Here is a 23,558-nt window from a genome sequence, read left to right as displayed (position 1 = left end):
GCCACAGTGCCCAGCCTTAAAGTGAATATTTAGAGTGAGAAAAGGAAACCCAACAAGTTAGGTGAGAAGAACCAGGTGTCTCTCTTGGAAGAGATCTTAAGGCAGTTTCCCAGAAATTCATAAAAATGTTCTCACATTGCAACCTGGTTCCCTCTGTCCACCAAAAGCATTCTACAACCCCCAGCAACTCATAGCACACAGGTGCACCTGCAAGTGAAGAGCCCTGCCGACCAAGCGTCCTTAGTCTCTCCCCTCTCTGCCCCTCAGTCTCCCCCTTTCTCTCCCTCTCAGACTCCCCGATTTATCTCAGGAAAACATAGTGGTGGAAGTTACTTCTGCGCAGCGATAGCACATCCGGAAGGATGTCAGCAAGTGACCCTATCGCTGTGGCTTCCCCTTCCTCCTCTGAGACATTGTCTTTTTGGGGACCCTAAGGGCTGCTCCTGGTTTCTCAGTGATGAGTCCTGGCTCCACTGTTGTTCCTTTTTGTGAGTGAAATTCTCGCATTCTTCTTCACTTCTGATTTAGCCTCTGTCCCCTGGGCTCCAACACCATTTTCTCCTCATCCTCAGCCCTCTCTCTTGCTCTGGTTGCTCCAGATACATCTCTTCTATAATTTTTTTTTTCGAGATGGAGCCTTGCTCTATATTCCCGCCCAGGCTGGAGTGCAGTGGTCGCGATCTCGACTCACTGCAACCCAACTTGCTTTATCCGGGTTCAAGCAATTCTCCTGCTTCAGCCTCGGTGGCATGGGATTACGGTTATCGCGCCACCACACAGCACAATTTTTTGTATTTTTAGTAGAGGATGGGGTTTTGCATTGTTATCAGGCTGGTCTGAACTCCTGACCTCAGGTGATCCGCCTGCCTCCGGCCTCCCAAAGCTGAGATTGCAGGCGTGAGTCCACCGCTTTAGCCTTATATATATGTTTTAATTAATAAAACAAGCTGCCAGGTGCAGTGGATCACGCCTGTAATCGAGCACTTTGGAGCCAAAGGCGGGCAGATGCATACAAGGAGTCAGTTAGAGACCATGCTGGCCAACATGGGTGAAACCCCTGTCTCTACTCAAAATGCAAAATTGGCTGGAATTGTTGTGAGGCACCTATGAATTCCAGTGACTTGGGAGGCTGAGGCAGGAGGTAAACTTCGAACCCAGGAGTCAGAGGTTGCAGTGAGCCGAGATTGTATGCCATTGCTCTAGCCTGGGAACCAAGGAGGCAAGCCTCTTATCCTCAAAAACAAAAACAAAAACAAGTTCATTGGCTTCCTGCTGGCGCCATATTTTCCCACTGCAATTATGTGACTACTACTTTTTTTTATTTTTCTGGGAATGAGGTCTCACTCCCATCACCATGCTAGGTGCAGTGGGTGTGTCGTAACTCATGCAACCTCTAATTCCTGGGCTCAGTCGATCCCTCCTGCCTCAAGCCTCCCAGTGTAGCTGGGACTACAGAGCATGCCACCCTGTAGCTGAATTTTGTATTTTTGTCGAGATGGGGTTTTGCCATGTTGCCCAAGCTGGTCTCAAATGACTACTTCTTTTTTTTTTTTTTTTTTTGAGGCGGGTCTGGCTCTATCCTGGGCTGGAGTGCAGTGACCAGATCTCAGCTCACTGCAAGCTCAAGCCTCCCGAGATTCCGCGCCATTCCTCCTGCCTCAGCCTCGGAGTAGCTGGGACTGCAGCCCGCCGCCAGCCCAGCTAGTTTTGTATTTTTAGTAGAGGCGAGGGGGTTTCACCGTGTTAGCCAGGATGGTCTCGATCTCTGACTTCGAAGTGATCCGCCCGTCTGGCCTCCCAAAGAGATGCTGGGATTACAGGCAGGCCAGCCAGCCATGACTACTTCATTTTTAAGCCTAAACTTTCTCATCTGTTTGGTGGGAATCATACTGGGAGGGGGCAGCGGGGGAGGGGGCAGTTGAGAATTCAGTGCAAGTTCAAGTGTCCACAGGGCCTGGCAGAATGTAAGCCTTCCATCACTGGCACCTACTGTGTTACTGTTTCTATTATCAGGTGCCTCTCCTTCTGGATTGTCAACCCCAAGTTGGGCTCTGCCCCGTGATCTGCCAGCTCTTTAATAGAGCCACCTGGGGCATGTCTGAGCTGAGCCCCAAGCCCCACTCCTCTGCCAGTCAGATGGGGTCAGGACTCTTGGCTGCCCTCCAAAAGGCTCTCAGGAAGGCCCTGAGTTCTGGCTGGAGTCAGAAGTGGAGAGACTTACAGGAGGGGCACAGAAGGAAAGCTTTCCTCTTAAATAGAGGCATGTATTTGTGATTCTGCCTGGCTCGTTTCCATTCATCCTTCATGCTTCAGCTCAGCTAGCCCCTTCCTCAGGAAGCTCTCTTGACCTCCCTAGGCATGGTTGGTTGCTTCCTCTGGACTCTTTCTTTCTTTTTTTAGAGATGGGGTCTCACTCTCTCTTCCAGGCATAGCTCACTGCAGCCTCGAACTCCTGGGCTCACGCAGTCCTCCGACCTCAGGCTCCCGAGTAGCTAGGACATCAGGTGTGGGTCGCTCTTGTGGCTGTCTCCCAGTTAGACTGGGAGCCCCATGGATGCATGGCACAGGACCGTCTCATCATTACTGAGTCTCCAGGATCATCCAGCGAGGGGTCGGCACAAAATGGGCATTGAACAAAGATTTGGTGAGTAGCTAAGGATCCCCACTCTGTCCACGCGGGCACAGGGGACACCTGACCCTGTGGTGCCCGCTGTTCCCACTCCAAGGCACACGACTTGGCGAATGGAGCGAGAATTGGATTTCAGTTTGCCCCTTTGCTCCGTCAGCCGCGCGCCCTGATGCAGTGCACAACCTTAGCTGCTGTGCGCGGTAGGGGGCGACTCCTCGGCCTGCGAGCTGAAAGGAAAGTTCAGATTCCTCTAACATAGTGAACCAGCCTTGCAGGAGGACGAGAAGGAAGGAATGAGGGGAAGAGAGGACTACTTCCACCTTTTCCATCCCGTTGGTCTCCTGGGTCTGGGAGCGCTGGGCTCCACCCTCTCTGAACTAACACCTGGCAGTTGGGCGTGCCTCAGTTTCCCGGAGGCGGGGCATTCCTCCGTCGCCGCCCCCCACCTCCCCTTTTTCCTCTTCCTCTTGGGGCTTCTGCGGCCGCGCCTCTAGCACTCCCGGAACTGAAACTAGGTGCCAGACAGTCCGGAGGCGGGGGCCACGTCAGCCGGGCCACCCCGGGCTCGCGGGGTCTCGGCGGGCGCCATGCGGAGGGGCGCGCTCCTGGCGGGCGCGCTGGCCGTGTACGTCACGTACCTGGTGCTGGGCGCGCTGCTGGTGGCGCGGCTGGAGGGGCCGCACGAAGCCCAGCTCCGAGCCGAGCTGGAGACACTGCGGGCGCAGCTGCTGCAGCGCAGCCCATGTGTGGCGGCCCCTGCCCTGGACGCCTTCGTGGAACGAGTGTTGGCGGCCGGACGGCTGGGGCGCGTCGTGCTTGCCAACGCTTCGGGGTCCGCCAACGCCTCGGACCCTGCCTGGGACTTCGCCTCTGCTCTCTTCTTCGCCAGCACGCTGGTCACCACCGTGGGTAGGTAAGCGCCGCCCCGCAAGGCGGCGAGGACCGGGATCCCCACTTCATCCTTACCCCCTGAGGACCCCAGAGCCCTCACGAATACCCTTATTCCAATCCCCTCTGGGCTTCGGATCCCCCGAAAAGACCCCCGTGAGGACCCGGCACCCACGCTCATGATATCCGCTCTGCTCCGGGAGCCCAAGTCCGAGCCCTTCCTCCTAAGTAGGAAACACCCAGCTCCCCTCAGAGTACCTTTGCAGAGAACACCCTTTGCAGGGACCCCGTTCCTCGGTCTTTTTTCTTTTTCTTCTTTTGAGACAGGGCTCACTGTGTCGCCCAGGCTGGAGTGCAGTGGCACGATCTCGGATCACTGCAGCCTCTGCTTACCGGTTTCAAGTTATTCTCCTGCTTCAGCCTGCCGAGTAGCTGGGATTACAGGCACATACCACCATGCCTGGCTAATTTTTGTATTTTTAGTGGAGAGAGTTTCATCAGTTGGCCAGGCTAGTCTCGAACTCCTGACCCCAGGTGATCAGCCCGCCTCGCCCTCCCAAAGTGCTGGCATTACAGGCGTGAGCCACTGCACTGGGACTCCATTCCCCGGTCTTAATCCTCCTGGTGACCCGGGTCTGTCCAGTCCCCTCTAAGCCTAGGACTGTCCTCAGAGATCTCCAGCAAGGACCTAGGATCCTCTGCCCTCCAAGGGAGATTCTTGCCCCCTCTGGACCCAGATCTCAACCATGCCAGGACCCCTGACTTTCTCTCTAGTCTGGGTCTGCCACCCTTGCCATGTCTCCTGACCCTCCAGATATGTCTTTCTGGGAAACCCCCCTGGAGAAACCCCATCTCAACCTTCTCCTGACCCTGGCGCCCCAGCGAGGACCCTAAATCTCTAGACCTCTCAGGGTGTCCTCACTAAAGACCTCCCTCCCAGCAGAGATTCCTCAGCAAGGACCTGGCACCACCATCTGGGACTCCTGCCCCTCTGGACCTAGGCCTCTGCTCCAGACCCTCGTCCCTCTCCTGGCCCCACACTCCCCAGCAGGCAACTCTGACCCCAGACACAAAAGCCATCCCTACGTACCCCACCCCATCTTGACATCTCCCCCATATGGGGTCACCCTCAGTGCAGGGTTTTCCTCCCAATAGGGACACCACCTGTTCCCTCTGGACCTGGGACTCCCAATTCAGCAGCCCCAGCTAGGGATGTGTCAAAAGGACCCACAGTGGAGGAACCCCGAGTTTTGGGAAACCCTGAGAAGCCAGACTTGGGAAATCTCTTTGTTGCCAGGCTCTGCTGCTCCCCCAGCCCCTTCTTAGCCCCCAGACTTCCTCTTTATTTCTTTGTTGGGGATTTGTTGAGGAGAGGAGGCTGGCGCAGGGCTAGCCCAGACTCCTAACTCCCCCTCCCGACCAGCAATAGGGGGCAGCTTTTGCTTTTGGTCCCCTGGCAGCAGAGCTGGGGGACTTCTCATTAGCTGACCTCCCCTGGGGCCTGCCCACGCTGCCAGGGCGGCCCGACCTGCTTCTGAGCTTCCCTGGGTCATGTGCGCGCTTCCTGCCTCTTCTCCGATCTTGGCTTCTAAGAAGTCATCCCTGGCAGGGCAGGTGAGGGAAGCCAGACACAGTCAGGCACAGCCCGGCCGCATCCCTGCTCAGCCACGGCTCATTGCCAGGCTTCAGTGTCCTCCCCCGTTGCTAAAATGGAGATAATAACACTCCCCATTTCCCTGTAATAGCAATAGCCTGACAGAGGACTTGCCAGTGCATGCTTTAACTCACTTAATCATCACAACAGCCTTGTGAGGCAGGCACCTTTATAGGCTCTATATTTTTAGCCATGGAAACCGAGGCCTGGAGAAGTTGGGTAACTTTCCCGAGATCACACAGCAAAGATGGCATAGAGTGGAGATTTAGTCAAGGCCATCAGGCTGCAGACTCCCATGCTGCTAGCCAACAGACCACACTACTTAGAAGAAGGATGCTGTGTGTGTTGTAAAAGAAAAAAAAAAATATGCTAACACTTGTTAAAAACGGAAAGTTATTGTGGTAGAGGAGAGACCATTGCAAAGGCCAGAGAGACTGAATATAGCAAACACAGCTGGAGATTTACGGCTAACAAGTAGAGGCCGGGCGCGGTGGCTCAAGCCTGTAATCCCAGCACTTTGGGAGGCCGAGACGGGCGGATCACGAGGTCAGGAGATCGAGACCATCCTGGCTAACACAGTGAAACCCCGTCTCTACTAAAAATACAAAAACTTAGCCGGGCGAGGTGGCAGGCGCCTGTAGTCCCAGCTACTCCGGAGGCTGAGGCAGGAGAATGGCGTGAACCCGGGAGGCGGAGCTTGCAGTGAGCTGAGATCCGGCCACTGCACTCCAGCCTGGGTGACAGAGCGAGACTCCGTCTCAAAAAAAAAAAAAAAAAAAACAAGTAGAATAAGGGAGTCAGTGGATAGAAGAATACTAAGAGGAGAGACATTGGGGTAGGGGGATTCTTGCTAAACTCAGCTTAACAAGATTCTTGCTAAAGACAGGCCAAGGACTTAGATATCAAGAGGGGGTAGATGAGGGCCAGGTGCAGTGGCTCATGCCTGTAATCGCAGCACTTTGGAAGGCAGAGGTGGGCAGATCACCTGAGGTTAGGAGTTTGAGACCAGCCTGACCAACATGGTGAAACCCCATCTACTAAAAATACAAAAATCAACCAAGCGTTGTGGCAGGTGCCTGTAATTCCTGCTACTCGGGAGGCTGAGGCAGGAGAATCACTTGAACCTGGGAGGCAGAGGTTGCAATAAGCTGAGATCATGCCAGTGCACTCCAACCAGGGCAACAGAGTGAGACTCTGTCTCAAAAAAACAAAAAACAGGCCGGGCGCGGTGGCTCATGTCTGTAATCCCAGCACTTTGGGAGGCCGAGGCTGGCGGATCACGAGGTCAGGAGATTCAGACCATCCTGGCTAACACGGTGAAACCCCGTCTCTACTAAAAAAAAAAAATACAAAAAAACTAGCCAGGTGAGGTGGCGGGCGCCTGTAGTCCCAGCTACTCAGGAGGCTGAGGCAGGAGAATGGCGTGAACCCGGGAGGCGGAGCTTGCTGTGAGCCGAGATCCGGCCACTGCACTCCAGCCTGGGCGACAGAGGGAGACTCTGTCTCAAAAAACAAACAAACAAACAAACAAACAAGAGTGGTGGGTGAGGAATTTGATCAGATATCGGGGAGGGTGGCTTGTAGGATTCTTGCTAAAACTGGGCCTACTTAAGGACTTAGGAGTCAGACGGAAGTGTAGTCAAGGAGGGAGTCTTTGTCCGTGTGAAGCGCTGGTAATAACTGATGTTTACTGAGTTAATGTTGACTGTTTTCATTGTGGGCGAAGCCTTGAATACATCTGGAGAAATGGAAAACCAATTAAACGTGATTCAGAGAGACCTCTTCCCACAATGCCCTTCATTTGGTCATAGGCCCAAGTCTTGGCCCTGGAATTGATCCGGGCAGCCTTGCTGCACTTGAGGCAGGAGGAAGTGGGTAGTCCTACCCGGAACTGGGAATTGGAGAGAGGAAGTGAGCATTACAATCCTTGTAACTCTTTCCACGCTCTTGCTAGGCGCTATGCCCTATCCCAACCTGGTAGGATTACTACCACATTTGAGGAAGGGATTGTTTGTTGTTTTTGAGACAGGGTCTCGCTCTGTCACCCAGGCTAGAGTGCAGTGGCGCAGTCATAGCTCACTGCAGCCTTGACCTCTTGGGCTTAAGTGAGCCTCCCACCTCAGCCTCCTGAGTAGTTGGAACCATGGGTGCATGCTACTGCGCCCAGCTAATTTTTTTTTTTTTTGTAGAAGGTTGTCTCCTTAGGTTGCCCAGGCTGGTCTCGAAATCCTCCTAGGCTCAAGCGGTTCTCCTGCCTTGGCCTCCCAAAGTGCTGGAATTACAGGTGTGAGCCACCTTGCCCAGCCAGGAAGGTACTACTTAACAAGCCCATTTTTGCGGAATAGGGAACTGAGGCTCAGAGGGGAGGAGTCATTTGGCCAAAGTCATGCAGGGAGTAAATGGCAAAACACTGTTTTGGACTCAGCTCTTTGAAATAGTAACTTGAGGCTCACAGGCCCCATGCTTTTCAAACTCTATGATTTGGCCGGGTGCGGTGGCTCAAGCCTGTAATCCCAGCACTTTGGGAGGCCGAGAGGGTGGATCACGAGGTCAGGAGATCGAGACCATCCTGGCTAACACGGTGAAACCCCGTCTCTACTAAAAAATACAAAAACTAGCTGGGCGAGATGGCGGGCGCCTGTAGTCCCAGCTACTTGGGAGGCTGAGGCAGGAGAATGGTGTGAACCCGGGAGGCGGAGCTTGCAGTGAGCTGAGATCCGGCCACTGCACTCCAGCCTGGGCGACAGAGTGAGACTCTGTCTCAAAAAAAATAAATTAATTAATTAAAAAAAAAAAAAACACACAAAAAAACCATGTATCAAACTCTATGATTTGTCTATTTATAAAGATTTCTCTTTTTTTATTATTATTATTTTTTATAGAGACAGGGTCTTCCTATGTTACCCAGGGTCTTCCTATGTTACCAGCTCTGCTGGTGTTGAACTCCTGGGCTCAAGTAATCCTCCCACCTCGGCCTCCCAAAGTGCTGGGATTATAGGAATGAGCCACCTCACCCGGCCTATTTATGAGGATTTCATGTCATTTGCAAACCTTCCAGGCTGCTGGAGTTTCCCCATCAAAAACCCTTGTATTAATAAGGGTTGGAGTCATACGTGATACACCTCAAATTACAGTTGCTTAAATAAGAAGTGTATTTCTTGTTCGCATTCCAGGTAGTCAGTCCAAGTGGTACTGCATGGTCAGAGACCTAGGACTCCTTCTCAGCAAAACCCTGGTGTTCCAGCCTAACTCCTCTGCGCAACTTCCATTCCCAAGGTCACCTAATGGTCCAAGATGGCTGTGTAGCTCCAGCCTCCATGTCTGTGCTCCAGCCAGCAAGAGGAGGGAGGAAAGAAAGGAGACTGGCATCCCTCGCTCCTTAAGGACCCTTCCTGGAAGTTGCCTGACTCTTTCATGAATACCTCAGTGGCCAGAAATTAGTTGCAGAACCACACCTGGCTCTGCAAGTGGGAAGGGAATGTCCTTATTCCAAAAGGCCATGTAGCCAGCTAAGACCCAGAGGGAGCCTTTTTATTATTATTATTATTGTTATTATTTTTTAAAGTAGAGATAGGGTCTTCCTGTGTTACCCAGGCTAGTCTCAAATTCCTGGGCTCAAGTGATCCTCCCACCTCAGCCCCCCAGAGGGCTGGGATTACAGGTGTGAACCACCATTGCCCAGCTGGGATCATTTCTTTTCCCAATTTTTTTATTGTAGTAAAATATACATAACATAAAAAGTACCATCTTGGCCGGGCGCGGTGGCTCAAGCCTGTAATCCCAGCACTTTGGGAGGCCGAGACGGGCGGATCATGAGGTCAGGAGATCGAGACCATCCTGGCTAACACAGTGAAACCCCGTCTCTACTAAAAAAAAAAAATACAAAAACTAGCCAGGCGAGGTGGCGGGCGCCTGTAGTCCCAGCTACTTGGGAGGCTGAGGCAGGAGAATGGCGTAAACCCGGGAGGCAGAGCTTGCAGTGAGCTGAGATCCGGCCACTGCACTCCAGCCTGGGTGACAGAGCGAGACTCCGTCTCAACAACAACAACAAAAAAAGTACCATCTTAGCCATTTTTAAGGGTACAGTTCGGTGACATTAAGTACATTCATATTGTTACCATCACCTTCATCTTTCTTTTTTTTTTTTTTAATAGATACGAGGCTGGCCATGCCACATGGGAGATGGAGTTATTGCTCAACTCAAATCACTCTCCACCACCATCCATCTCTAAAACTTACTTTTTTTGAGACGGAGTCTTGCTCTGTCACACAGACTGGAGTGCAGTGGCACAATCTTGGCTCACTGTAACCTCCGCCTCCCAGGTTAAAGTGATTCTTCTGACTCAGCCTCCCGAGTAGCTGGGACTACAGGCGCAAGCCACTATGCCCGGCTAATTTTTGCAGTTTTAGTAGAGACAGGGTTTCATATTGGTCAGGCTGGTCTTGAACTCCTGACCTCATAATCTGCCCGCCTAGGCCTCCCAAAGTGCTGGGATTATAGGCGTGAGCCCTGGCGCCCAGCCTCTGGAACTCTTCATCTTGCAGAACTGAAATTCTATACCCATTAAACCCTAACTGCCCATTCGCCCTTTTCCCTAGCCCCTGGCAACCACCATTCTACTTTCTGTCTCTGAAGTTGACTACTTTGTATAGAATAATACAGTGTCTGCCCTTTTATGACTGGTTTGTTTCACTGAGCATAATGTCGTTAAGGTTCATCCATGTTGTACCATGTGTCAGAATTTCCTTCCTTTTTAAGGCTACGTAACATCCCACTGTATGCGTAAACCACATTTTACTTATTCATTAATCCGTAGATGGAAATGTGTTGCTTCTGAGGTTTAGTTATTGTGAATAATGCTCTTATGAACATGGGTATACAGATACAGATATCCCTTTGAGACCCTGCTTTAGGTTCTTTTGAGTATATACAAAAAACGGGGCTGGGTGTGGTGGCTCACACCTGTAATCCTAGCACTTTGGGAGGCCGAGGCAGGTGGATCACCTGAGGTCAGGAGTTTGAGACCAGCCTGGCCAAAATACTAAAAATACAAAATTAGCCAGGCGTGGTGGCGCGTGCCTGTAGTCCCAGCTACTCGGGAGGCTGAGGCAGGAGAATCACTTGAACCTGGGAGGCAGAGGTTGCAGTGAGCCAAGATCACCCCATTGCACTCCAGCCTGGGCAACAAGAGCGAAACTCCATCTCAAAAATAAATAAATTACACTTTGCCAAAGTGAGTCAGTCCCACCAACCCCTGAATTCCCCTTGATCATATTTCTGCTTACAGAATTCATACCCACACCGAGCTTATTGTTTTCCCACAGTCCTTTGGGAGCCCAGGGGGGCTTGTCACACCTATTTTCCTTTTTTATTTTTATTTTTTTGAGACAGAGTCTCACTCTGGGGCACAATGGTGCAATCTTGGCTCACTGCAACCTCTGTCTCCTGGCATTAAGCGATTCCCCCACCTCAGCCCCCAAGTAGCTGGGATTACAGGCATATGCCACAATACCCGGCTAATTTTTGTACTTTTTGGTAGAGACAGAGTTTCACCATGTTGGCCAGGCTGGTCTCGAACTCCTGACCTCAGGTGACCTGCTCTCTTGGCTTCCCAAAATGCTGGGATTACAGGCGTGAGCCACCACGCCTGGCCCATTGTCTCACCCATTTTAGAATAGGGCAAACTGAAGCTCAGAGCCAGGCAACAGCCTGCACCCTTCATTCTTTGTTTTGACAAGTACTAATCGAGTGCCCACAGCAGTGATGAAACACACAGAACCTCCTGCTTTGCTGAACTGGCAGCCTATGAGAAGACGGTAAACCATAGAGCGTGCTAGAAGGTATTAAGTGCTATGGGGAAAAAAAGCGTTGGGTAAGAGGATGTTACCATTTAGGGTGGTCGAGGGAAGGCCTCACTGAGAAGGTGACATTTGGATGAAGAAGACCTGGAGAGGAGAGAGGGGAGCATTCTTTGGGGAAGGAGCAGCCGGTGCAATGGCCGTGGGGTGGGAGCATGCTGCCCTGGTGGACCCTGTGGGGCTTCACGGGTCATGATGAGCACTCTTTCCTTTTACCTGAGTGAGATGGGGCCACAGAGGGGCTCTGGGCAGGGCAGGGGCATGACTGAACTCAGGTGTTGGCAGGCTCTGCTAGCTGAACAGATTGTAGGGGCTGGGGTTGGGGAAGGGAGACCCAGGAGGAGGCTGCTGTGGTGGACAGGACCAGGGTGGGGGCCATGGGACTGGGTGGGGGAGAAGTAAGTGGGTTCTGGGCCTATTTGAAGGTTGAGATAATAGGCTTCACTGACAGATGGAGTGTGGCATGAGTGACGAGGGATGAAGGCAAGGCTCTTGGCCTCGATGTCGAAGGACAGAGGTGCCATCACCTGGGACGGGAGGGAATGTGGGGAGAGGCAGGTTTGGGATGAAATCAGGTCTAGGCGTGTGTGTCCACAGATATCTCGGTGGAGGTGTTGAGTGGGCAGAAGGATTTTCCCTGACTGGGTCCTGGGGGTTAGATCTATAATTCCAACACCTTGGAAGGCAAAGGCAGGAGGATCACTAGAGCCCAGGAGCTCAAGACTAGCCTGGGCAACAGAGTAGGACCCCATCTCTACAAAAAAATTTAAAATCAACTGGGCGTGCTGGACAGTGCCTGTAGTCCCAGCTACTTGGGAGGCTGAGGTGGGAGGATCACTTGGGTCCAGGAGTTCAAGACTGCAGTGAGCTATGATGGCACCACTGCACTCCAGCCTAGGTGACATCTCTAAAAAGAAAAAGATTTCCCCTTTACTCTCTTTACTCCCCTAGGCTATGGGTACACAACGCCACTGACTGACGCGGGCAAGGCCTTCTCCATTGCCTTCGCGCTCCTGGGCGTGCCGACCACTATGCTGCTGCTGACCGCGTCAGCCCAGCGCCTGTCGCTGCTGCTGACTCACACGCCCCTGTCTCGGCTGAGCATGCGTTGGGGCTGGGACCCCCGGCGGGCGGCCTGCTGGCACTTGGTGGCCCTGCTGGGGGTCGTAGTGACCATCTGCTTTCTGGTGCCGGCTGCGATCTTCGCCCACCTCGAGGAGGCCTGGAGCTTCCTGGATGCCTTCTACTTCTGCTTTATCTCTCTGTCCACCATTGGCCTGGGCGACTACGTGCCCGGGGAGGCCCCTGGCCAGCCCTACCGGGCCCTCTACAAGGTGCTGGTCACAGGTGAGCTGGGCAGCTAGGGCGGGGCTTTGAGGAGGACCTAGCCCTGTCCCTGGGGGAGTTAAAGGCACACAGTCCCACTCTGGGACTTCCAAAAGGGATCCAACCCCACCCCGCAGGATCCAGTAGAACCACGGCCCTGCCAGGAAGATCTGAGCCCCAGGATGACCTATGCCCCTCCTCTGCCTCCACAGTCTACCTCTTCCTGGGACTGGTGGCCATGGTGCTGGTGCTACAGACCTTCCGCCACGTGTCCGACCTCCACGGCCTCACGGAGCTCATCCTGCTGCCCCCACCGTGCCCTGCCAGCTTCAACGAGGATGAGGACGATCGGGTGGACATCCTGGGCCCCCAGCCGGGGTCGCACCAGCAACTCTCTGCCAGCTCCCACACCGACTACGCTTCCATCCCCAGGTAGCTGGGGCAGGCTCTGCCAGCCTTGGGTGTGCCTGGCCTGGGACTGAGGGGCCCAGGCGACCAGAGCTGGCTGTACAGGAATGTCTGCGAGCACAGCAGGCGATCCTGAGGCCTTGCTGCCCACCGTCTCTCCTTTGTTTCCCAGCATCTGGCTGGGATGTGAGGGGCGGCACTCCCTGTCCCCATGTCCCGGGCTCCACTGGGCATCAACATGACCTTGTTCTCCATCCTTTTTCTCATCCTCTTTACACTGTGCCTCTCTGGCTCTCTGGTGTTCTCGCTGTCTCTGTCTTTCCCTCTCGCTGTCTCTCTTTCTCATTCTCTTTCATGTTCTGTCTGTGTCTCTCAATTAACCACTCGTCAATTGCTGATTCTACCGGGCTCTAGCCTCGGACCTCATTTCAGGCACCAGATTGGTCACTACACCCTGGACAAGTGACTGACCCTCTCTGAGCCTTGATTTCCTCAGCTGCCAAATGGGAAGAATAGACGAATTCACCCCTAAACCCCTCCTGTGCGCTGGCCCTGTGCTAGACAGTGCTGGAGATATAGTTGGGGGTGGAGAACTGCCCTTATGGAGCTTGCAGTCCAGTGAGGTGGACAGACCTGTCCCCAGACAGTGATGGCCCAAAATGGGCAGGACTTTAATGGAGGAGGTGAGGTGATAAAAGCACAGGCAGAGTGGTCAGGGCTAAAGTCGGAGAAGCACAGGGACTAGGCCCAATCCAGCCTAGAAGGTCAGGGAGGACTTCCTGGAGGAAGGGACATCGAACTAAGACCTGAACTATGAGAAATAGGTGGGAAGAAGTTGTACCTGACTCATTTTTCTCAGGTGTCTCCAGGGAGCAGGACCCATGGAGGGAGCCCTGGTGTAGGCCTAGGCGGTAGACTCTTCCTCAGCAGCCTGGCAGGCAGGAAACGGACATAGGACCCAAGCCCAGATCTGAATGGCATGGAGGTGCTGCCCGTAACCCTGACACCACTGTAAGAGCTGTCCCCATTTGGATGTTGTGCTAATTGTATGTTGTGCCCTGGGCCCTGGAATCATCCTTGTTGAGCTCAAATCCCAACTTAGCCTTATCTGGCCTGTGTCCTTGGGCAGTCACCCTACCTCTCTGATTTTGTTTCCTTATCTGTAAAATGGTAATCATCATAATACAACTTCAAAAGATGATTTCAGGCTGAGTGTGGTGGCTCACGCCTATACGCCCAGCACTTTGGAAGGCTGAGGAAGGAGGATCGCTTGAGGCCAGGAGTTTGAGACTAGCCTGGGCAACACAGTGAGACCTTATCTCAACAACAACCACAAAATCTAAAAATTAGCTGGGTGTGGTGGTACATGCCTGTGATCCCGGCTACTCCAGAGGCTGAGGTGGAAGGATCACTTGAGGCCAGGAGTTTGAGGCTGCAGTGAGTTATGACGCCACTGCTGCACTCCAGCCTGGGGGACAGAGTGAGACCCTGTCTCTAAGAAAAAGAAAAGAAAAGAAAAAAGAGAAAGAGAAAGAGACCGGGTGCAGTGACTCAGTCCTATAATCCCAGCACCTTGGTAGGGCCAAGATGGGAAGATCGCTTGAGGCCAGGAGTTTGAGACCAGCCTGGCCATCATAGCAAGACCCCATCTCTACAAAAATTAAAAATTTTAAAAGGGCTGGGGCATTTGAGCCGGGTCCCAACAGTAGACAAATAGAAAAGGCATGGAGAGGGCATGCCAGGTGGGAGCAGCTGTGTGCAAAGGCCTGGAGATGGAAAAGCATGCTGGCCACCAGCTTCTGACAAGCAGTTTACTGTGAACGGTATGGAGGGAAAGAGGGAAGGAGGACAGAGGGGTGGGCACAAGCACCCCTTAGTGTCCTTAAATGACAAGCGAGGGAACCTGGTCTCTTTCCTGAGGGCCCTAGAGAGCCATGGAAGGGTTTAGAGTAGGAGAGGGTCATGGTTAGGTTTGGGTTGTAGGATGATTCCCCTAGTTGCTCTGGAGAGGTGGAGCAGACGGGGGACTGAGGCTGGGTGCCTGTGGGAGGCTGGGGCAGGAATGAAGAGGGAGACGATGGGTCTGGGCTGAGCTGTGTAAGGGAGGAGAGGTGGGTGCGGGGACACTCAGAAGCCAGGTGGACAGGCCATAGGCCTCACAGACTGGAGGAATGCGGCTAGGGAAGGGCCCATGGAGTGGCCAATTATCCCTGAGATGGGGACCTGGGAGAAAGAGCAGGTTTTATCGGAGATGCTGAGGCTGCTTTAGTATATGGTGGGTGCGAGGGGCAAAAGGGACACCCAGGGGTGTATCAAGAGGTCATAGGCAGGCAGGCCAGGTGTCTCACACCTGTAATCCCAGCACTTTGGGAGGCCAAGGCAGGTGGATCACCTGAGGACAGGAGTTCAAGACCAGCCTGGCCAACATGGTGAAATCCCGTCTCTACTAAAAATACAAAAATTACCTGGGCGTGGTGGTGCACACGCCTGTAGTCCTAGCTACTTGGGAGGCTGAGACAGAATTGCTTGAACCCAGGAGATGGAGGCTGCAGTGGGCCGAGATTGCACCACTGCACTCCAGCCTGGGTGAGACAGAGACTCTGTTTCAAAAAAAAAAAAAGAGGTCATAGGGGCTGGGCATAGTGGCTCTCACCTATAATCCTAGCAAATCCCAGCACTTTGGGAGGCCGAGGTAGGAGGATTGCCTGAGCCAAGGGGTTCAAGACCAGCCTGAGCAACATAAAATACAAAAAATACAAAAATTAGCTGGGTGTGGTGGTGTGCACCTGTGGTCCCAGCTACTCAGGAGGCTGAGGTGGGAGGATCACTTGAGCCTGGGAGGTCAAGGCTGCAGTGAGCTGTGATTGCACCACTGCATTCCAGCTTGGGTGACAGAGCAAGACCCTGTCTCAAAAAAGAAAAAAAAAAAAAAAGAAAATACTTATATTGGATATACTATGTGCCAGACACGATTCCAAGCCCCTGATACATTCTCTAGATTGTACAGATGAGGAAAGGAGATCCAGAGACGTTAAATACTTGCCCAAGGTCACACAGAAAGTACAACACTGGGATTTGAACAAGGTTTTGGTTGGGCATCTTTTCCTGTGGGAGCTCAGAAATATCTGTTGTCTAGCCCTTTCTCAGCCTCCCATCCTTCTCGGTTCCTTACCTATGTCACAGTTGACTTTGAGCTAAAGTCATCTCAGGGCGGCTAGGTGCCTATGTGAGCTGGCGTCATTTCTCACTGTTTCTCCTTCCAAATACCTCCAGGAAAAAAAAGCAAGTCCTTTTCGGTCCAAGACATTAAAAAAGCCAGGCACAGTGGCTCATGCCTGTAATCCCAACACTTTGGGAGGCTGAGGCAGGAGGATTGCTTGAGCCCGGGAGTTGGAGACCAGCCTGGACATGTTAACATAGCAAGACCCCTCTACAGAAAATGTTAAAAATGAGCTGGGCCGGGCGCGGTGGCTCACGCCTGTAATCCCAGCACTTAGGGAGGCCGAGACGGGCGGATCACGAGGTCAGGAGATCGAGACCAGCCTGACTAACACGGTGAAACCCCGTCTCTACCAAAAAAAATACAAAAAAGTAGCGGGGGGTGGCGCATACCTGTAGTCCCAGTTACTCAGGAGGCTGAGGCAGGAGGATTGCTTGAGCCTAGGAGGTTGAGGCTGCAGTGAGTCATGATCACACCACTGGACTCCAGCCTGTGCTACAGATCAAGACCCTGTCCCAGGAGAAAAAAAAGGTCCAGGCACAGTGGCTCACGCCTGTAATTCCAGTACTTTGGGAGGCCGAAGCAGGCAGATCACGAGGTCAGGAGATCAAGACCATTCTGGCTAACACAGTGAAACCCCGTCTCTACTAAAAATACAGAAAATTAGCTGGGTGTGGTGGCACGCGCCTGTGATCACAGCTACTCGGGAGGCTGAGGTAGGAGAATCACTTGAACCCGGGAGGTGGAGGTTGCAGTTAGCCGAGATCATGCCATTGCACTCCAGCCTGGGAGATAGAGCAAGACTCCGTCTCAAAAAAAAAAAAAAAAAAAAAAAAAAAAGAAAAGAAAAGAAAAGAAAAGAAAAAAAGTGTGTACTAAAAAAATTCAACAGGTACTAAAGAGTGTATGGTGGAAAGTAAGTCTTTCTCCTACACTCAGACCATGAATGGATGTCTCAGTTCTTCTCAGGCACATTCGATGTATGCACCAGCCATATGCATGTGTGTGCCATTTACTTTTCACTCTACACAAGTAGTACCTAATATGGTGAGGTTGTTACGATTACAGACTTTAGAGGCAAAGTTCCTGGGTGTAAATCTGAACTCCGTCACTCCCAAGCTAAGTGGCTTTGGGCAAGTGATTTCACTTCCCTGTGCCTCAGTTTGCTAGTCTGTACAATGGGATGGTAATAGCACCTACCTCATGGACTTGAGAAGTCAGCAACTTCATATCTGTACAGCCCTGAGAGCTAGCAGTATGTGGCACTCAATAAAATGTTGACTAATGATGATTCTTACTTCTGTAATATGCTTTTTTTGTATCAATTATAAATATTAATATTTTAATGTCACTTTTCTATTATTCTTCTGTACCTTGCTTTTGTCACCAACACAGTGTAATTCAGAGATAATTTCAGAGACATACAATAGGTCTTTTTTCTTTTCTTTTCTTTTCTTTTTTGAGACCAAGCCTCGCTCTGTCACCCAGGCTGGAGTGACAGTCACTGCAACCTCCACCTCCTAGGTTCAAGCGATTCTCCTGCCTCAGCCTCCCGAGTAGCTGGGATTACAGGCACCTGCCACTGTGCCTGGCTCATTTTTATATTTTTAGTAGAGACAGGGTTTCACCATGTTGGCCAGGCTGGTCTCGAACCCCAGACCTCAAGTGATCCACCCGCCTCAGCCTCCCAAAGTGCTGGGATTACAGGCGTGAGCCACCACACCTAGCCACAATAGGTCTTATATCTTATGGTGCCTCCTCTGGGACACATGTCCCATAAATAATTTCAACATCCCCTGCTGATGATATGTGGGTGTTTTCCGGTATTTTGCTGGTACAACAATGCTGCAGCAAACATCTTGCGGTTTAAGATCTAATGAAGGCATCGAGTGAGGCAGGAGTTCAAGACCGCACTGGGCAACATAGCAAGACCCTCCCTGTACAAAAAATTTTAAAATTAGCCAGGTGTGGTGGAACACCAGCTATTCAGGAGGCTGCTGCAGGAGGATCACTCCAACCCAGATGTTTGGGACTAGCTTGGACAGCATGTGAGACCTCATCTCTGCTGGGCATGGTGGCTCATGTCTGCAATTCCAGCATTTAGGGAGGCTGAGATGGGAGGATTGCTTGAGGCCAGGAGTTTTAGACCAGACTGGTCAAAATGGTGAGACCCTATCTCTATTTTTTTTTTTTTAAGATGAAAAAAGGTCGGGTGCAATGACGCACATCTGTAATCCCAGCACGTTGGGAGGCTGAAGCGGGTGGATCGCTTGAGGTCAGGAGTTCGAGACCAGCCTGGCCAACATGGTGAAACCTCATCTCTACTAAAAATACAAAAATTAGTCAGGTGTGGTGGCAGATGCCTGTAATCCCAGCTACTCAGGAGGCTGAGGCAGGAGAATTGCTTGAAATGGGGAGGTGGAGGTTGCAGTGAGCCATGATGGCACCACTGCACTCCAGCCTGGGTGACAGAGTGAGACTCTGTCTCAAAAAAAGAAAGATGATGATGAAAAAGAAACCCCCATCTCCTAAAAAAAAAAAATTTAAAAATAAAACTAATTAACTGGACGTGGTGACTCACATCTGTATGTAGTTCCAGTTACTTGGGAGGCTGAGATGGGAGGATCACTTGAGCTGGGGAGTTCGAGGCTGCAGTAAGCAATGACTGCACCACTCCACTCCAGCCTCGGTGAGAAAGTAAGACCCTGTTTCTAAAAAAAAAAAAAAAAAAAATTAAAGGGCTCCTGTACATGGCTACCGAGGTTCTTCCCTTAGAAGACGTCACCGTTCCCTGGCCTGTGGGGGTGGGCTGGGGTGGGAAGGATAGACCGCCATCATTGGTTCATTTACATAAAACAACTATTATGTGCGGTGCCTGGCAGGGCTGGGGGACAACAGAGGTAGAGAAAGCCATACACCCTGCCCTCATGGAGCTTGTGATCCAATGGAAAAGAAATACCCATTTCCAGCCATGAGTGGCCTAGAGGGGCCAAGAGGTGGGATGAGGGCTGGTCATATATCACAGAGAAGACCTAAGGGAAGGAAAGTGGTGGGCCCTGTTAAAAAGCATGGAATGGTATTCCAGAGGGCATTACTGAGCCTGCATAGGTCTGGAGCATGCATGGGTCACGCCTGATCAAGGATATTCAAGTCGCTCCATGTGACCAGACTGGACCACAGAGGTCTAAGCGGGAGAGGGCAGATGAGCCAGATAGAATGACAGGGAGGAGAGTATGAGGGGCTCTGGAAACCGAGGGGTTTGGAAGTTTTCCTGAGGGCCTAGAGGGTCATGGAAGGTTCTAGAGCACTGGTTCTCAAGGTGTGGTCTCCAGACCACTAGTATCAGCATCACCTAGGAACTTGCCAGAAATACGAATTATCAGGCCCCACTCCAGATCTACAGAATCAAAAATTCTGGAAGTAGCCAGGTACTCACTCAGGAGGCTGAGGTGGGAGGATCACATGAGGCCAGAAATTCAAGGCTAACTTGAGATAGGGTATTTGCTCTTTTGTCCAGGCTGAAATGCAGTGGTGTGATCACAGCTCACTGCATTTCTGTGTATTTCAGAGCTCACTGCAGCCTCAAACTCCTGGGCTCAAGTGATCTTCCTACCTCAACCTCCCAAAGTACTGGGATTACAGGTGTGCATCACCACAGCTGGTTTAATTTCTTTTTTTTTTTTTTTTTGGAGACAGGGTCTCATTCTGTTGCCCAGGCCGGAGTGCAGTGGAGGGATCTCGGCTCACTGCAACCTCTGCCTCCTGGGTTCAAGCAACTCCTGCCTCAGCCTCCCGAGTAGCTGGGATTACAGGTGCCCGCCACCATGCCCGGCTAATTTTTGTATTTTTTGGTACAGACAAGGTTTTATGTTGGCCAGGCTGGCATCGAACTTCAGACCTCAAGTGATCCGCCTGCCTCAGCTTTCCAAAGTGCTGGGATTATAGGCATGAGCCACTATGCCCAGCCAGAGACTCCATCTGTAAAACAAAAACAAAAATTCAGGGTGTGATGCCCACCAACCTGGCTTACCCAGCCCTTTAGGTGAGTCTAATGCATGCTCAAATTTGAAAAACACTGGGTTAAATGTCTGGTCTGGAGTTCATCAAAAAGTCATGGCCTGAATCCTTACCTATAAGGCATCAGAATGCAAATGAAAATTAATGAATATTTTACTTGAGCCAGGCACACTTCCCACAACCGTGGGAGATGGCTGTCCTTGTCCTGTTTTTTAGAGGATGGTGCTAAGCAGCCGATTCACTCTCACAAGGTCTCTAGGAAACCACACTTTTTAAAGGAGTAATCCCACACTTTTTTAAGCCGTAATCCCAGCACTTTGGCAGGCCGAGGTGGGTGGATCACCTGAGGTCAGGAGTTGGGACCAGCCTGGCCAACACGGGGAAACCCCGTCTCTACTAAAAATACAAAAAATAAATTAGCCAGGCGTGGTGGCGGGAGCCTATAATCCCAGCTACTCGGGAGGCTGAGGCAGGAGAATCGCTTGAATCCGGAGCGGGGGAGCGGAGGTTGCAGTGAGCCGAGATCGCGCCACTTCACACTTCACTCCAGCCTGGGTGAAAGAGCGAAACTCCGTCTCAAAAAAAAAAAAAAAATTGGGGTAGAAGGACAAGTAGGGACGGTGCTTGCTGCCAGAACAACCAATAGAAACTCCTTGAAGGCCTTCCTGGCATAAACGTTGTCTCCAGCACCCTCTGCCGACTAGGCCCCGCGCCCTGAGTGCTGTGACTGCCCCCGGCCCTAGGTGTCTTAGGGCTTGCGCGTTACCTTGGAGACAGCGTGAGTGGAGGGCGTGCCTCTGCAAAGGCGGAAGTCGGCTGTGGAAGTGTGGGCGGCCATTTTGAGACCGGGCAAGAGGGGCGGGACTGGTGCGGCCGAGTGACAGTTGACCGGTTTTAACCAAGTGACTGGTACTACGGGGCCGGGGAGAAAGAGCGGTGCCATCCCGGGGCGGGGGGATGCCGGGGAGGGGGAGGAATTAGGAAGGGGAGGGGAGGGGGGAGGCGAGAAGGGGAGAGGCAGGGGAAAGAGGGGAGAGTCGTGGGAGCTGGCAGAGGAGGGAAAGGGGGAGCCGAACGTGAAGGGCGAAGGGCGGGGCGGGGTAGGAGAGTCGGGGTACAAAGCAGGCAGGTGTTCATGGCATGGGAAGGAAGAGTAAGAAGTGGGTCAAGAAGGTGTCGTGGTACGAGGGGAAGGTGAGACTCAAGAAGGTGCCGGCTAAGAAGCTAGGGCCGGCGTGGAAGGAGAAGGTGTGGGGCGAGGAAACAACGAAGGGCAAGGAAAGATCCCGAGGCGAAGAGACAGTCTTCATCGAGAAGGGGCAGGGCGAGGAGGAGGGGCGTGACCAGAGGGCGGGACGGGGCGAGGGGCCGGTGCTAGAAGAACCAATCGCCGAGAACCCGGGGAAGGGACGGGTCCATAAAGACCAGGTGGAGAAACAGGGGCGGGGCCGGGAGCGGAAGCAGAGCGAGGAGCAAGCCCTGGGCAAGAAACAGGAGCCCGGCCGAAAGCAAGAACAGGGGCCGGGCCGGGAGCAGGGGCGGGGCCAGGAGCAGGGGTGGGGCCGAGAGCAAGAGCAGGGGCGGGGCCCGGAGAGGGGCAAGACCAGGCACAGTACCCAGCCCCTGGGCAGACGCCGAGCGAGGAGAAAGGGGCGATACCAAGAGAAGTGCGAGGGTAGGGCAAGAAGTTGGGGCAGAGCCGGGTGGAAGTACACGGGTGCGATCGCAGGCAGGAGCAGGACGGGGGAACACAAGAGAGGGGCTGTCAAAGCGAGAAATAGAAACCAAGACCAGGTGAAGAGCAAGAGTGGAATACAGAGAGGGGGCGAAACAAGGAGCAAGGTGGAGATAAAGGAAGAGACTTGGAGGCGGGGCGGAACGAGGCGCAGGAGCAGGATTGTGGCCAGAAACATTAGTAGGGCTGGGGTCCGGAGCAATAGCAGAGGTGCGATCCCCACGAGGGTTCCCAGGAGCAAGTGCAGAGGCGGAGCCAGGAACAAGAGCAGGGGCGGGGCTAAAAGTCCGTGCGGGGATAGGGCCAGGAGCAAGAGCAGGGGCGGGGCCAGGAGCAAGAGCCGGGGCGTGACCAGGAGCATGGGCTGTGCGAGGCGCAGAAGCGAGGTGAAGTCTTAGAAGTGGGCTCCAGAGAGCTGTCCTGCGTGGGTGTTGACGCCTGCGTTCTCCAGGTTCTAGCCACATTATGTGCGGCCCAGCCATGTTCCCTGCCGGTCCTCGGTGGCCCAGAGTCCGGGTCCTGCAGGTGCTGTGGGCCCTGCTGGCAGTGCTCCTGGCGTCGCGGAGGCTGTGGGCGATCAAGGATTTCGACAAATGCACCTGGCAGGTTGTCCTAAACGAGTTTAAGAGGGTAGGCGAGAATGGTGCGAGCGACCGCTTCTTTGAGCAAGAGCTCGTGGACACAGTAGGCAACTTGTTTCACATGCTGGTGGACTCACCCATCGACCCGAGGGAGGTGAGGGAACCAGGGTCAAGCGAACCAGAGGGGTTTTGAACCTGCATTCCACTCATTTCTGAACATGCGGCCGAACCTCTCTTTGCAGAAATACCTGGGCTTCCCTTACTACCTGAAGATCAACTACTCCTGCGAGGAAAAGGTGAGTGGGTGCAGCACGGATAGGCTTATTCTATGAGCCTTCGTTTTCCCATCTCTAACATTTTGATTAATTTATTAATTATTATTATTATTTTTTAAGACGGAGTCTTGCTCTATTGCCCAGGCTGGAGTGCAGTGGCGTGATCTCGGCTCACTGCAACCTCCGCCTCCCAGGTTCAAGCGATTCTCCTGCCTCGGCCTCCCAAGTAGTTAGGACTACAGGCATGTGCCACCATGCGCGGCTAATTTTTGTATTTAGTAGATACAGGGTTTCACCGCATTGCCCAGGCTGGTCTCAAACTCCTGACCTCATGTGACCCACCTGCCTCAGCCTCCCAAAGTGCTGGGATTACAGGCATGAGCCACTGTGCCTGGCCCACATCTCAATATTTTAATAGTAGTAGCCCCATCCAACCCTGGTGGCTGTAAGGATTCAAGAAGGCTGTGTGCAGTTCCCAGTAACCCACCAAGCACCTAGTAGGTGCTCAAGTAAGCTGCTTTTTTTGTTCCATTTGTGTGTGTGTGTGTGTGTGTGTGTGTGTTTTTGAGGTGGAGTCTCATTGTGTAGCCCAGGCTGGACTTCAGTGGCGCCATCTCGGCTCACTGCAAGCTCCGCCTCCCAGGTTCACACCATTCTCCTGCCTCAGCCTCCCAAGTAGCTGGGACTACAGGCGCTCGCCACCACGCCCGGCTACTTTTTTGTATTTTTAGTAGAGACGGGGTTTCACCGTGTTAGCCAGGATGGTCTCAATCTTCTACCCTCGTGATCTGCCCGCCTCGGCCTCCCAAAGTGCTGGGATTACAGGTGTGAGCCACCTTGCCCGGCCTTGTTTCATGTTTTTAAAGCTTTGAGTAGGATATATATATATAATTCACACACCATAAAATTCACCATTATTATTATTATTATTTTTTTTTTTTTGAGGCAGGGTCTCACTCTGTTACC

The 23,558-nt window shown here is 52.6% G+C and overlaps 2 protein-coding genes across 15 annotated transcripts in view; both read left to right on the top strand.

Moving 5' to 3' along the window:
* Positions 1-1,931: 1,931 nt before the first annotated feature.
* On the top strand, positions 1,932-18,234 carry KCNK6 (potassium two pore domain channel subfamily K member 6). 3 transcript variants are annotated; one of them, XM_009194377.4, is made up of 4 exons: positions 1,932-3,538; positions 11,982-12,377; positions 12,569-12,788; positions 18,182-18,234. In XM_009194377.4, exons 1-4 carry the CDS (start codon positions 3,217-3,219, stop codon positions 18,183-18,185), a joined length of 942 nt encoding a protein of 313 aa, XP_009192641.2. In that variant the 5' UTR covers positions 1,932-3,216; the 3' UTR covers positions 18,186-18,234. The 3 variants fall into 3 exon arrangements, with proteins under 3 accessions (XP_009192641.2, XP_009192640.2, XP_003915517.2); XM_009194376.4 differs by lacking the exon at positions 18,182-18,234 and adding an exon at positions 13,624-13,965 and having other exon boundaries at positions 1,933-3,538; XM_003915468.5 differs by lacking the exon at positions 18,182-18,234 and having other exon boundaries at positions 1,934-3,538; positions 12,569-13,965.
* Positions 18,235-20,806: 2,572 nt separating this feature from the next.
* CATSPERG (cation channel sperm associated auxiliary subunit gamma) overlaps positions 20,807-23,558 on the top strand; it is a 32,709-nt gene continuing 29,957 nt past the window's right edge. For 4 of the 12 annotated variants that reach the window (XM_017952408.3, XM_017952406.3, XM_017952407.3 and 1 more), the window contains exons 1-2: positions 21,571-22,471; positions 22,560-22,613. In XM_017952408.3, coding sequence (XP_017807897.1) covers positions 22,202-22,471; positions 22,560-22,613 — 324 coding nt within the window. In that variant the 5' untranslated portion in view covers positions 21,571-22,201. Of the gene's footprint in view, positions 20,911-21,566; positions 22,472-22,559; positions 22,614-23,558 lie in introns of those variants that run through there. The other 8 variants (XM_009194373.4, XM_003915469.4, XM_009194372.4 and 5 more) reach the window with 8 other exon arrangements.

This window comes from Papio anubis, chromosome 20 (genome assembly GCF_008728515.1).
Source record: "Papio anubis isolate 15944 chromosome 20, Panubis1.0, whole genome shotgun sequence".
Classification (NCBI taxonomy): Eukaryota; Metazoa; Chordata; class Mammalia; order Primates; family Cercopithecidae; genus Papio; species Papio anubis.
The sequence above is the reverse complement of the archived record's forward strand: the minus strand, read 5'-3'. Positions and strand labels throughout refer to the sequence as shown.

What these genes read in the sequence shown, in the direction of transcription:
- KCNK6 (XM_009194376.4), top strand. Translation starts at nt 3,217, where the DNA reads ATGCGGAGGGGCGCGCTCCTGGCGGGCGCGCTGGCCGTGTACGTCACG. An exon ending in CACGCTGGTCACCACCGTGG is followed by an intron (nt 3,539 to 11,981) that starts GTAGGTAAGCGC and finishes TTACTCCCCTAG; the next exon opens with GCTATGGGTACACAACGCCA. An exon ending in CTACAAGGTGCTGGTCACAG is followed by an intron (nt 12,378 to 12,568) that starts GTGAGCTGGGCA and finishes CTGCCTCCACAG; the next exon opens with TCTACCTCTTCCTGGGACTG.